Source organism: Sinocyclocheilus anshuiensis, unplaced genomic scaffold (assembly GCF_001515605.1).
Source record: "Sinocyclocheilus anshuiensis isolate Anshui unplaced genomic scaffold, SAMN03320099.WGS_v1.1 scaffold1010, whole genome shotgun sequence".
In the NCBI taxonomy this organism is placed as follows: Eukaryota; Metazoa; Chordata; class Actinopteri; order Cypriniformes; family Cyprinidae; genus Sinocyclocheilus; species Sinocyclocheilus anshuiensis.
Window position 1 is genome coordinate 737,248 of NW_015537936.1, and position 15,287 is coordinate 752,534.

At 36.2% G+C, this 15,287-nt stretch overlaps 1 protein-coding gene across 1 annotated transcript in view; it reads right to left on the bottom strand.

The window, feature by feature from the left end:
• Nucleotides 1-15,287, bottom strand: part of LOC107658962 (neuroplastin-like) — a 44,208-nt gene that overhangs the window by 23,313 nt on the left and 5,608 nt on the right. The window contains exons 2-3 of the mRNA XM_016447710.1: nucleotides 7,503-7,850; nucleotides 567-744 (exon numbers count right to left, since the gene is read on the bottom strand). Of these exons, the coding sequence (XP_016303196.1) occupies nucleotides 567-744; nucleotides 7,503-7,850 (526 nt within the window). The remainder of the gene's footprint in view (nucleotides 1-566; nucleotides 745-7,502; nucleotides 7,851-15,287) is intronic.

Below are 15,287 nucleotides of genomic sequence, written 5' to 3' on the forward strand. Positions count from 1 at the left end.
TATATGTATGTATAATAGAATAAAATACATTAATATATAATAATAATATAATTATGGAATTAAACAATAGAATAAAATACAATAAATAAATAAACACACACACACACACACACACACAATATATATATATATATAGTATTTTTGAGAGATCACAATCAAGAATAATGGGAATAACAGTTAGGTTACAGACAAAAAAAAATCTAATTAACATTAAAAATTTAACTCTTTGCAAAGTCACAATATAATTTATTTTGCTTTCTATTTGATTTTGGGGTGAAATATGACATTTTCATGAGATCCATCCACCTGTCAGACAGACTAAGCAGTGCAGTGCAGATTAACAGGCCTGGAATACAGAATACATATATTAAACATTTATTTGCAGTGCTGCCTGCTGAGATATTGGGCTTTCTTAATCGATCAACATGGTTCCTGCTCGATTTTATAATGTGAGGAACGAGTTGAAATGATTAACAGACAGCATGTCACAGAGAAAAAAAAGAAAAAAGAATTTCTTTAACATCAATGATAAGCACCAATAAACTGGTTTCACGTTGAAATCTCACTTGAACTCGGTGTGTTTGTGCTCTGTCCTTGTTTTGGAAATCTCCTTTCCGTTCTTCATCCAGAAGGTCTCCCGGTGGGTGCTGTGTGAGTTAGTGAGGTTACACTGAAGGGTGATGGGCAACTCCTGCACGCTTTTAGGCTGCAAAATCTCCTGATCAGAAGCATTGATTCGTGGCTCTGAAATGAAGACAAAATCCTGGACAATTAGTGAATAAAACATTATGTGCTTAATGGACATTCATGTTTCCTTCAGACCTTCCTGAATGCGTTCCTGTGTGGGGAATGGAGACACCATATTAATTCATTTAGTTTTGGCAATAGGAAGTTTAACATGTCCATTTATAGATTATCTTGATGCTTAAAAAGAAAATTCACCCAAAGATAAAGATCCTGTCATCATTTATTCACCTTCACATCATTTCAAAGCTTTCTTTCTCCTGTGAAACAAGATGTTTGCAGTGAGCTGCTTTTTTCATACAATGCAATTGGAGAGGAAGCAGCGACCACCAAGCTCCAAAACACCATAAAACATCATGAAAGTCCACAAAAATCTATATTTGAAGCCACAGCATGTGAGAACAGCTGTGGACTAGAAAAGCTTGGACATTCGTCTTTAAATCAATTTGATTTCCACAGAAGTCATTCAGGTTTGAAAAGACACATAAATGATGATTTTTCATTTTTGGGTGAATTATCCCTTTAAGAGCATATACACCTCCATACTTGCCTGAAATGGGACAAAATGGCTTGCAATTTCTTCTATTGTGACACATTTCATAAAATAGTCACTGAATTTGCACCTGCAGACGATCAAGAATCAAAAGTGAACATGCAGTTTTGTTCAGACCATATTACGAGCCTCATCAATTGTACACGAGGACGCTTTTACAGCAAAATCATCCATCAAGCAGTTTCCATTAAATCCAGTTCAACTTGGATCATTTCATGTGCAAGCTGCAAAGTTTCGAATAACAGTTCCGTTTCTGTTCAGCTTATTTTCTCTTGGCATTTTATGGCATATATCAGTGGCCAAAATTTATATCCAGTAGTAATGTTTTACTGTTTCAATCATTTATTGTCTAAAGGACAGTCAAAATAAAATATCTGCAAATGCCTGTCATGCAAGTTCTACACGTCCTTATTTATGAAATATTACGGCCAAATAATGATGCTTTAAGCTATCAATAAAACACACAAAAAATTGTATTTATGTATTTGAATTACATCATGCCATTTGAATTAACATTAACATTATTAGTTTGTTTTAAAATAAACAAACTAATACATTGAATTTAAGGTATCAGTCATACTGGTTTCTCCATTCAAAAAATCATGGCATAGTTTAATATTAACTATTTGCATCAATTTGATTTTATTTAAATAATTATATATTCAAATAGCATCTGTTTAAAAAGAATTAAACTTATTCATTTACAAATATGAACAAATATGACTAGCTGTGGAGCAACTACTAATATTCAATTAGTTAAAATGTGTGAGTTTGAATCCAATTGAATTTATTGATAAACATATAAAGCTGGTTATTGTGTATTTAAAACAGGTTATTAGTACTACAGAAATCTGACATGTTTATGTTTAAACTGTATAATTCAGAAGGATGGAAATTTTATATGCAATTCAAATTCTTAAATTTATGTCTAAATATTTTTTGGAGTGAATTTTTCTCCATTTAACACATTTTATCATATTAACTGTTTAAATATTAAAATATATTCCATAGATTTTCCATCAAAATTAGGACGGAAGCATGGCAAGTCTGCAGATTGTTTCTGGGACTACTACGGGCTCAAATAACAAAACATCACTACTTTTTATCCTCATTTAATAAGCTTTTAATTTAAACGCACAGACTTTAATCACTGAGCGAAGCGTCCGGGTGTGTGAATCTCTACCGTAGCAACCGCAGCACACAGTTGGAAAAAGCAGGGCGAGGCATAATCACCCTGTGATTGGTTTGTACAGTAAACCTCCAGATATTATTCCTGCTCTGCTGGGAGGTGCTCGGGATCATCCTCCAATTAGCATTCCTTACACCTTCATCAGCAGTTTGGTTTAGCCGAGGGGAACGTTATTGCTAGTATTCTCTCTCTTTCTCTCTTGGCTGGCATCAGATTGCTTACCCTCACCTACACACTATCTGTCTGGACGGCTACGAGAACGTCTGGAGATCCTGCCGAAGGTCATCTGGAGGTCACCTGCTAAGAGGAGAGAGTTTAATGGTCAATCAATCGGTCCTGCTCACAATCATCAGTCACCGATGAGGAGTTTGGCAAGGAAAACTGTGAAGAGACGTTTGGGGTGAAAATATAAATATTAGTGATGCACCGATACTAAATTTCTCTGCCAATACCAAGAGCCGATTATTCAGAATGACATCTGCCGATATCAATATCCCTTTCTTAAAGGAACAGTCCACCCAAAAAGGACAATTCTGTCATCATTTACTCACCCTCATGTTGTTCCAGACCTGTATGAGTTTCTTTCTTCTGTTGAACATAAAAGAAGATATTTTGAAGAATGTTGGTAACCAAACTAGTAGTTGCTGGAAGCCATTGACTTCCATAGAATTTTTTTTTGGAGGTTAATGGCTACCATCAGCTGTTTGGTAACCAACATTCTTCAAAACAGAAGAAAGAAATTCATACAGATTTGGAACAAGTGAGTAAATGATGATAGATCTTTCATTTTAGGGTGGACTATCCCTTTAAGAAAAAAAAAAACTCTTCCAACTAATGCCGTAAACAGTACAGTGATCTCTCTCATTTTGGTACATTATTATAATCTTAAAGGTTAAAATTAACAGCAGAGCTCAAACTATTACATCCAAATGCAATTTATTATCAGATATAGTCAGTGTTGGATGTACTGCATTACTAAATAATTAATTACTGTAATTATGTACAGAAAAAGTAAAGTAAGGGATTACTCTTAATTCTTCTGTAATTTAAATCCTTGCATTGTTCAACTGGCTGAGGTTGGCCTGGGATTTAAAAAGTAATTAGTAATAAGTAATGCAACACTTTTTGGAGAGAGTAATTTAATTACACTGTTGAAGATCTAATTAGTAGCTAGTAATTACTTACCCAACATTGGATATAATAATCACACTCAAAAACTGAAATGTTTGTACTCAACTCAATTTCATAAAAAGATTTATTCGAACATACATATATAATTAACAGTAAATAATCTCCTCTCTGTTGTTTTTATAGCTCATTAACCAACTGTAAACACTGGTTATCTTTCCTGAGGTGAATGCATTAAGTGACATATCATTCATAAGCAATTTTATTGGCATCTTTCCATGGCTGAAACTCTGTCTGAGCGATTACATGAGACCTGATTCATTTCAGTAAGTTGTACTGTATCTTTCAACACCTTCTGATGCTCTTGTATGTTAATTTCATGCTATAACTAGTATTAAAGTAGAAGAGACTCTTACATTTTTTTGTGATAAAATGGACAATTTGAGAGCTTTTGATTGACAGGACAGAATCAGCTCTGATCATCGGCTGTTTTTAAACAGATAATTGCCGATACATCGGTGCATCTCTAATAAATATTAAAATGAGCTTTGCAGGTTTGGGAGGTTTTCACTACAGTCTACAGCCTCAGCACACGAGAAGCTCGACAAGACCACCATCAATCTGGACATGGTCCTGTTGACAAACTATACGCTTCGGCATGTATAGCCTGGTATATGCATGTGATGATGCCGTATCACATGGATATAATATGACAACACTGACTCTCAGTAATGACAGAATATGATATCATGTTATTTGACTTAATTTAGCAAGCCCTTGATGGACAGTAATCCCTGAACTTCAGTTAAGCACACACAAATGAATCAGACCCGACTGATTGGTTTATGTTTGGGGATCAGAGCGGGAGGAATATCATGTCATTACTGAATCACAGGCAAACAGTAAATGCAAAGAAGGCACAAGGTCATTCTCCAGCTGTGGATGCACACGGGTCAGGTTTACACCAGAGATAAGATTATGATTTTTTTTTTTTTTTTTAGATATTGAGATAAGGAATTGCCCGTATAACTGAAATGACCCCTTTTCCTTGTGTCTTCTTCCTGGTCCCATCCCCCCTTTTCCAAGGACAAAATGCACAGATAAAACACGGCATGACTTCAAAGCGCCGTTAGGCTTTAAGCTCTGCACAGGGCACACAATGTCGGGCTTTGAAGTAAATAAAACAACCCACGCAACGCAAAACTGAAAAACAAACAGGCAAAAGATTCCCGAGTAAATCATGTCCGTATGAAATGAAAATAAAGAACCCAAGCAACACAGGAAACACAGAAACAGCCAGGATGGACGGCATGTAGGGTGAGGGAGGAAGGAGTGAGGAGGAGGAGGAGGAGGAGAGGCAGACAGAGAGCAGGGATATGTCTGGGCTTGTGGTCATCCACAACAAGAGGCTCAAGGGCATTAGGAGAGGAAAGGGGCTGAATGACTATTGAATTCAGTGGGAATCCTCAAAGTCTGCCTGAAGGAAAGGGGGACATTTGGACACACCAAGGTCAAGCCATAATAAAAATACAAGAGGAATCAATACAATGCTGTCCCAATTAAAAAAAAAAATAAACTAAGGGGGATTGCTTTGTTTGTAGTAGGGCTGGGCTGCATAAAGAAGACTTTTTTTTATAGCAGAAAACATTATTTAGTTATTTTTGCCGCAAATTCCCTCTGAATATGCTTTATGTATTGCATAATCATGCGGTAATATCTATTTTGGGATAATCCGGTGATTTAAATACTTTACTAATGAAAGGTGCTTCATCTCATTTGATTCTTTACTGTTTTTATATGGATGCAAACCATAATATCAGATTATATTCATAGCAAACGAATATGTAAATATCGTAAAACAGAAATGCACTCTAAATATGAGCAGATGTGCAACGTTTGAAATCATAAAACAGTCGAAATACACCAGGGTTGTGCAAAATTCAGAATTCATTGATTGCTATGGTAATTCATTTCCATTCATGTGTGTGAATTCAAACTGAACTGACCCCAGCATTCCAGAATTTGAATTGGAATGACAAGAAGAGGATTTTACAAATAAAGAAATTCAATGTGCAATGTAAAGTGATGCATTCTGGGAAATTAACCTTTAAACCCCAAGACTTTTTTTTAACCCTTGTGTGACATTTGTCTTTTTTATCGTTTCAGATGTTAATGCAAAAAGCATAAATTTACACCAAAAAAAAAAAAAGACTTAATAATAATGGAATTTTAATATTTCACCCTTATTTTCTTTCAGAAATCGATTTTACACTAGATACAAAAAATGCCAATTTCATGTCAGTGTCAATGTCAATGAAAGCAGACAAAATATGAATATATAATATTTTTATGACCATTTTTTTGACACGTTTTTGTCCTCTAAGGACCACAGTGTAACCCTTGTGCAGTCTAAAAATTCTATTCTTGTTCAAATGCAATTCCAGTTCCTCGATTCAAATTCTGAAATTGAATGGTATTTTAAATGCATTCTCAGTTCATTTCAGAATGATGCACACACATTAGGGATGCACCGAAATGAAAATTCTTGGCCGAAGCCGAAACCGAACAAAATGAAATACTGGGCCGAATACAGAACAAGGTTTTGAGTTTTTTTTTTCCCTCATGTATTTTGCCAGTTTTTTTCACCACTGCACAAATTAAATAGCCAAAATGTGCTTTTTACTGTTTTGTCTTGCTTTTCAAAGAAAAAATCTATTACAAAACAACAATTTAAAAGTATTTAACACTGAACATTTGTTAACATTCTAGCAGACATTATTATACCAACAAAGCACAATTTAACTTAAAATTAATAAGTTAGTAAAATAATATTTTTTTGGCCATCAGACCCCCTTCTTGAATCAGGCATGTATTTTTAACTGTACAATTAAAAGCAGCCTTGCTGAGCAGAAGAGCCTTCTTTTAAAACATTAGAAAACATTACAGATCCCAATTTGAACACTATCTGTGAATGTTATAATAAATGTATTAACAGAGCTGTTGAAATTATTATCATTATTATTGTCTTACTTTTTATTTTATTTTACAGAACAACAGTAAAATTACAATACTAACATTTATGATTGTTTATGGAGTTATTGCTTTTTCTCAACTTTTATTCTGGCGGAAACGCGCAGGAAGACAACAGCAAAAAAAATCATAAAAATGTGACTGAGCAACTGAGTACACTGTTACAGCTCAGATTTCCCTCGCGGTTTGGACTTTGAACCCTGGCTAACGAGCAGATAGCACCGCGAGTTCATGCAGCGCTGTCAGAATGCAATGCGTGCGAGTATTCGAAAACATGACGTTCTGCAGTTTATTTAATTGTTTAAGGCCATTTCGCGATTTCAATTATCATACAGTAACCAGCAACAATCACCCCTTCCTCTTCTCATTGAAGACATGCGATGCAGTCCTAAACAGTCTCTCGCTGTTGGTGTTTGTAATGATTTTTGCGTCTTTCTCAGACAGTTTTAAATGCTTCCACACTGCTGACATGTTTGTTGCATTGTGCCTCTCACTCTACGCTGGTTGCTTTTTGATCGCGTCACATCATTGTTCGGTACAGTTTATTCGGTCTTTTTCGCTTATTCGGCCGAACACCGAAAGCTTTTTTTTGCTATTTTCGGCCAAATAATTTCGGTTACCAAACATTCGGTGCATCCCTAACACACATGATGCACATCAGCTGTATTCAGTATCATTATAGCTGCATGCAGAATGACATGTCAAAAACTAAATCACTCCCATTAAAATCAAATCGCACTACACGTATAAACGCAATATAAAAACCACGCCGCCCAGCCCTAGTGCGTAGCTGCTTGTGCACAGGGGACGCAGTAGGACACTTGAGCATCTAGCTACTACAGTACATAGAGCACTCACTCTGCAGCACGGATATGGTGGCTTGCGTTCGGATCCAGGTGATGGCCGGGTTTTGGCGAAGGTCGTTGCGGCGTGGGTCGTTGCTGGCCCGGCACTCGTAGATCCCGGCGTCCTCCAGCGTGAGGCGGGAGATGGCCAGCACGCTCACACCGTTGGCACCGTACGCCGTGTTGATGGACACCCGTCGCTTGCGGGCACCGTCCCACAGCTGCTTGAAGGAGTCCGCCCTGTTAATATCGGCATACCACCACTGGATCTCCGGCACGGGGTTACCCACCACGTCGCAGTACAGCTCAAAGGCGTCTCCTGTGAGCTTTATCTCTGACATTGGCGACTTCACAAACCCAGCTGGAGAGGAAGAGGGAACCATGGAGGGGAAGAAGTGTGAGGGGAAACGGGGAGAAGAGGGGTGTGTGAGAGAAAACCAAAGCGTCCGATCAGTTGGAAAACACAAAAGAAGAATGATCCAAATGCAAATCAAGAAGAAACGAGCCAGAAATGAGTGGAAAACAGTTGGAAAATAGTAGAAGACAGAATAAAAGAGCATCAGTGAGAAACAGGTTAATGGACCCCCTATCACACATATGACCTTCAAGGCTTAAAACGACATGTTTGACTATTGCACACAAAAATAAACATTTGGTCATTATTTACTCATTCTTATGCCCATATAGGTCTGAGTAAATGATGGCAGAACGTTCATTTTTGAGTGAACTTTCCCTTAGTTTAAACATTCACATATATGTATCCATAAAGGCTTCTTTACTATTTCTACACATACATTTACTTCTAATGCGCTAACCATCTCACTAATATCTTGGATAAATCCTACACAGAGAAAAACATTTGCACATAAAGCAGTATATAAAGTCTGGAAGGATGCTGCATTATGCTTCACATTGGCAGGATAATTTAGTGATGCTCAAGGAAACAGCGAATCTCCCTTTAGCATGTCTTCAATGCCATTTTTCACTGTCTCTTTGTTTGGTAGAAAATATAGCATGGATAAATGGTTCGAATAAATGCTTTCACTTTAAGGTCATTGTTCATGTTTTGCCTGATAAAATTGTTTTCTGGCAGCACTGCATATAAGTAATAATAACAGCAATAATAATACTAATTATTATTATTTCTGTCTTTATCAATATGGTTTCCATTAAAAACCATCTAAAAATCCTTAAAAATGGGAAACAAAATTGTGTAAAATATTTTCTGGCAGCATTGCAAAATAATAATAATAGTAGTAATAAACCATTTAAAAATCCTTAAAAACAATAATTTACTTGAGAAGCACAATTGAAAATACAGATTGGATAAATAGAATATGTAGAATAAATCATTAAGAATAAAGAGATAATTTTCATTTACATTTTTAATAATAATAACAATATCTCTCAACCAGTATTTTTGTCTTTACCAATATGTTTTCCTTTACAAACCATCTAAAAACTCTTAAAAACAATAATTTACTCGAGAAGCAAAATTGAAAATGCAGATTGGATAAATAGTTATGTAGACTAAATGCTTTTACTTGTATGTACAATAATAATAATTTTGCTTAAGCAGCATTTTTGTCTTTACCATTGTTTTCCAGTAAAAACATCTACAAATCCATAAAAATAAGAATTTACTTGAAAAACAAAATTGTGTAAAACAATAAATGCTTGCTTTCTTGCTTTCAGAATATATATCTTGAATGAAGTTTCTACCTAAATTGGACTTTTATTTTATTTTTTCTAACCTCACTGACAAGAAAAAGCATTTTGTCACTGAGGTAGGAAAAATAAACTTAATTCAAAATATATTCTCTTAAAGCAAGTCTTATTTCAAACAAGTTTGCTTCTCTAATATATGTATATTGTATTAAGGACGCTTAGATATTTTTACCAGAAAACAAGACAAAATTATTATTTTATTTTATTTATTTATTTGCAGTGAGCCCTGAAATTCTGTGCTTAAGAAAAGGTATTTTGCAGAGATCCAGATGGCAATACCATCAGCGCATGCCTATTTATCCCAGGAAACAGTGAGATACGAAAGGATGATGCCCTTCGAGATGAAGTTATTACTGTAACGGATTACCGGGCCTGTAAATGAAATGATTCATGAAGGTTTGCTGGAGTTTACAGCATTACGGCTCTCACGGCGAGAGACTGAGCCCACGGAAAGGTGAATTTCACGGGCGCGGAGAAAAGAAATATGCTTGCATCTCACATCAGATCTACTTGCGACTCGATTCCCGTCGACCCCTGATGATTTTACATCATTCCTGTTTATCGTACCACTATCAGCTTGTCACATGCATCCGTGAGATGTCAGAGCTGACTAATGCACAGGTGGCGTCAGCCACAAACATGTAACCTTAGTCACACACAGTCTGGAGGAGATTCGCTTGCATCTCTACACACAATCATCTTCAGACTCAATCTGAAAAACTACATGAAAACAAGCAAATGTGAGCTTGCATGTCTCGGATGGTTCTCCTCAAATCCCTATTCAGAAGTCAAGAGTACTGTGCATTTAAATGAATCTGAATAGATCTCACTGGGGTCTTTTTCTCAGGAGAAACATCAGAGAAGCAGGAGACTTCAGTAAGATAAAGAAAAGCATATTACTGTCTAGGAGAATCAACGACAGATCTCATTTGTGATGGTTCTTTCCTCTGGGTGCAAGTATGAAATATCACATTGACATGACGACGGTGCTTATAGTTTCGAAACTGCAGTTCAGTTTAACCTTGGTACGTGATGAATGCCGCCCGTGACGCCAGGCTAGGCTTGCCTCCAAGTGCTAGCGACTGCTCAAGATGGGGACTCAATCATCCCAGAGCGCTGTGAGCTCACGATGTGTCTCATTTTCAGATCTACAGTAGAGTCGCATTTGGACCGAGCTGGAACTCACAGCCAAATATCAATAAAACGTGTCAAAATGTGTTAGGGCTGGGTGATTTATCTGATATCCGTGATATAACATAATATACACTACTAGAAACTAATGCTTTTATTCAGTAAGGACGCATTAAATTGATCAAAAGTGACAGTAGAGGCATTTACAGTATAATGTTATGGAAGATTTCGGTCTCAAATAAATGCTGTTCTTTTGAACTTTCTATTCATCAAAGAATCCGGAAAAATAAAATGTATCACAGTTTCCACAAAAATATTAATCAGCACAACTGTTTTCAACATTGATAATAATCAGAAATGTAATAATAAATCAGCATATTAGAATGATTTCTGAAAGATCATGGAGTAATGATGCTGAAAATTCAGCTTTGATCACAGTAATAAATTACATTTGACTATATAGTCACATAGAAAACACTTTTTTGGAAGTGTAATAATATATTAATAATAATTATACAATATAAAAATGATACAATAAAACAAAAATCGCACTAAATTTTCATTACACAGCCCTATTAGCGCTTTTTTCTGTATCTAAAAGGATATTTGGAAAGTAATTTTCTCATTTTACATTCAAGAAACTGGCAAAGGAAACATTTTGGCAGGTCATTGAAGGAGACTGAGGTGGTTTTGTCATATAATCTCAGGATGACAAATGAACCGGCGCTCAGAGGACGCCTAAGATGTCTTTTAATCATCATTCCTAAACACAAATACAAGATGGATTAAGCTCAGCATGTTCGTTTGTCTCTCTTCAGGAAGATGACATTACTAAAAGACAGAAGTGTGTCGACATGCTTCACTAGCCTTTAACATTCATGTATCTAGAAATGCAAGCTCAACATGAAATCAAATTAGACTTTAAATGCATGTTCCTGGTCGTATTGACAATGACTTGAGATTGATTTCAGTGAGCGTTCAGGTGTTCAGAAACAGCAGAGAGACACGGATGGAAGCCGGTGTGTCTGTGGGTGTGTGGAGTGAGCTATGAAAAGACACAATTTTCACGTAGTTGAATTCCCTGCCTGAGGCACGATCGTGTGAACCATAATTATATTCTCTCTGAATAAAGGCATCCGTGTCTGGAGCTTTCAGCCACCCTAACGAACAGATTGGGCTTTCACACCTTCTCTACTGGAGCGCCATTCTCCGCAAGCCTCTCCGGGAACAGAAACATCTGGATGGTGCATACAGCGGTGCATAATGACATGCATTCATTGAGGCTTTTCAATCAAATCAACTTGTGCCCAGCATGCTACTTCTGCATGTTCATGTGTCTCAAGATTATGCTATTAGATTTAAAGGATGAAAAGAAAAATGAAAATTTGCTGACAATTTACTCACCCTCAGGCCATCTAAAATGTAGATGAGTTTGTTTATTCATCAGATTTGGAGAAATGTAGCATTGCGTCACCAGTGGATGCTCTGCAGTGAATGGGTGCCGTCAGAATGAGAGTCCAAACAGCTGATAAAAACATCACAATAATCCACAAGTAATCCACACCACTCCAGTCCATCAGTTAACATCTTGAGAAGACAAAAGCTGTGTTTGTAAGAAACAAATCCATCGAGATGCTTTTTTTAAAAATCTTTATAGCCACAAATAATAATAATCAATCCACATGTTGTTTTGGCTTGTAAACAGTGCTTGATCTGTGCAGATTTCTCTCCTGATTCAGACCAGCTTTTTCACTGAAAGAAACATTATTATGGATTATTATGGACTCTGAAGTTTGAACTTAAAAATGTGGGCTTCACAAGATGTTAACTGATGTGTTAAGTGTGGATTACTTGTGGATTATCGTGATGTTTTTATCAGCTGTTTGGACTCTCATTCTGACGGCACCCATTCACTGCAGAGGATCTTGAGAGGTTGGGGAGCAAGTGATGGAATGCTACATTTCTCCAAATCTGATGAAGAAACAAACTCATCTACATCTTGGATGGCCTGAGGTTGAGGACATTTTCAGCAAATTTTCAATTTTCGGGAGAACTATTCCTTTAAACATGATTCAGTTTCAATAAACTGTTCAATATTGCAATGCTGCTAATTCTGAAATAATTACATGATACTCTAATATTCTCACGTGTTAACCTGCTTTTGTTTACAGCAACCCGTGCCAACTTAAAAAAGGCGTTTAACGGTGGGATCTGGCAGCTTGAGTGTGTTAACGGGAGCACTTGAGTTTTTCACCTCTCCGGTGGGAATTACGGCTCACTGGAGGACAATAAAACACCACGCAGATCCAAAAACACAAGCTACCGCTGCCATATTTCCACACACACACACGAGTGTTGAGTAGGTGGAACGGGTCACGAGTGTCTGCCTGTCAATCTGTCTACTATATTAAACAATAATCAGTGATCCTGCGGTGCATTCATATCATGATTTTAGAGTCACGATGCAGTGCATGTCGCATCTTTTTCTCTTCCATGACAGGCTGTGATTTCTTCATCTTCTTTCTAATAACGTCACCCGTAAATTGCATATGGAGTATCTAACACAGGTGGTAAGAATGAGTCATTTTTTTTCTGCGGTAGAACTCTTAACGGTTCGCGCAGGTGTTACATGAATTTTTGGTAAATCTCAACCAGCGAGTTAATGCCCTGCCATTCGCAAAGAACAACATGTGCCCGTTTTCATACACGGATCAACGTGTCATGTGATTTCAAAAGATGACTGTATATACACAACAAATAATGGCCAAAGCGGAGTTTCTTGCAATAACTCTGAATGTTCAGCTGGGATATGGGATGTACAGCACCAGACATACATTTTTTTTTTTATCAGAATGTCTTGATAAATGTTTATTTTATTTTAAACACACACACATATATGTATGTGTGTACGCAAATTATATATATATATATAAAATTCATTACTTAACCCCTTATTTTAATATTTTTTTATTAATTTAATTGTATTTTTTATGCCAATGTTGTATTTTTTTCCTTGTAAATGGTTTTGTGTATAATGAAATTTAATATTATAATATTATATGTAAACACAATCATGTCACGTGCAAAAATGGTCATAATCATAATCACAATCTTTTTGTATTTTTGTCTTGTTTTCCAGTAGAAAAATGTCAACATTTTTAAATCAAGATATAATGTACTTGAGATGCAAAATGACAAGAAGTCTTATTTTCTGAGAAACTGATCATAGTTAAGTGAGTTTATGAGGAAAATACGAATTAAGTTTATTTTTCTGAGACTACTGACAGATGTTTGCCTCGTTTTATGGATAAACACTTCATTTTGATAACATTTTTCAAAAAACAAGATCTTATTATCTTATGTTTTGCATTAATCAAAATAATATTGATATGAATAATATATCTACAATTTCTTTGATGTTCCCTCCATTTCTAACAGTCCTCACTAGCTCATTTGAAATGGTTCTGCAGTGTGACAAATTAATTAAAAGTACAAATATTTCAATTAATATGAGGTCAGAAAATCCACATGTATAATAATTGCAAGAAGAATGATCAAAATGCTGTTGAAATAGTTTTAGATAAAGTATAGCATGTCTCACCATAGGACACGTCAACTAGCCATAAGCCAAAGATGTGAGCATATCTGCCTTAAATAGGATTAATACTGTAATTAGCATCTCAAAAGCTACAGCTCACAACTTGAATTCAACCAAAAATGAATATTCTGTCACCATTCACTTTTATTTTCTCAAAAGCAGATGTTCAGCAGAATGTTCATACTGCTCAAAACTAAACAATCATATCATAAACGAAGCCCAAAAGCTCTTATTTTGTGTTCCGCCAAAGAACAGAAGTCATGAAAATGAGAAAACGATGACAGAATCTTTATTTGTGACTCCCTTAAAAACACCTTCAATCTCATGGCTGTCAGCCATGGATGTTACTGTAACTCGTGAGCTATTTATACTCAGAAGAGTGCCTTTATACCGTGAATTGTTCATGAGGCCAGATTAGACATGGTCAATAGACATATTCACGCCGCATGCCACAATGAATACAGCCTTTCCATCAGACTGAGATTACAGTGTGGTTTTCTGCTTCTATTACAGACAGCACTGACCGAATGACAAACACAAACCGCCCCATAAAGCCCCAGCCCATTAAGAGTTACTGGATTCTCTGCCGCAAAAATAACTACAAAGCCACAGTTCTGCGATCCTCGTGTCTGTTCTAATAATAGAAGCATGCAGCAGAATGAAGCAAAGCCATTTACAGTCCTGTAGATATCTGTTGCTGCTCTTATGAGCGAAGCGCACAGTCAGTAATGGTTCAGGGCTTTATATATGCAAGCTACACACTGTTTACATCTTCATTCCTACAATCAGATGAATTAATTAATAGTAAGACGAACTGCAGGTAACGTAGCGTGTGAAGGGAAGGCGGCAGATCGCTGCACAGCTGCTGTGTGCAGATGTGAGAACTGAGACTGAGATTGGGATGAAGCCAGTCTGAATGCTGGGATTCAGATCTAATAAATTAAGCTGGAGCCATGCATTTCTGTGCCACTGGCGTCACATACATATTGCAAAAATAATGCAATGATAAAAACAGGTTTCCCAAACACCCTAGTTGAACAGTAATTCCCGCCCCAAATTCACACCATTGGTTGAGCAGCACTAACGTCTCGGGCTGGTCTTGATATACTCAAAAATAGATAAGACTTTTCTTTGTGACCCTGAATATCAGTGATGATATATATATATATATTATTATTTTTTTTAATGACATTTTGCATGTGTGTATATTATATATATATATATATATATATATAAGTGCTGTCAAACGATTAATCGCTATTAATCACATCCAAAATAAAGGTTTTCCTGTCCATAATATGTGCGTGTACTGTGTATATTTATTATGTATATATAAAGACA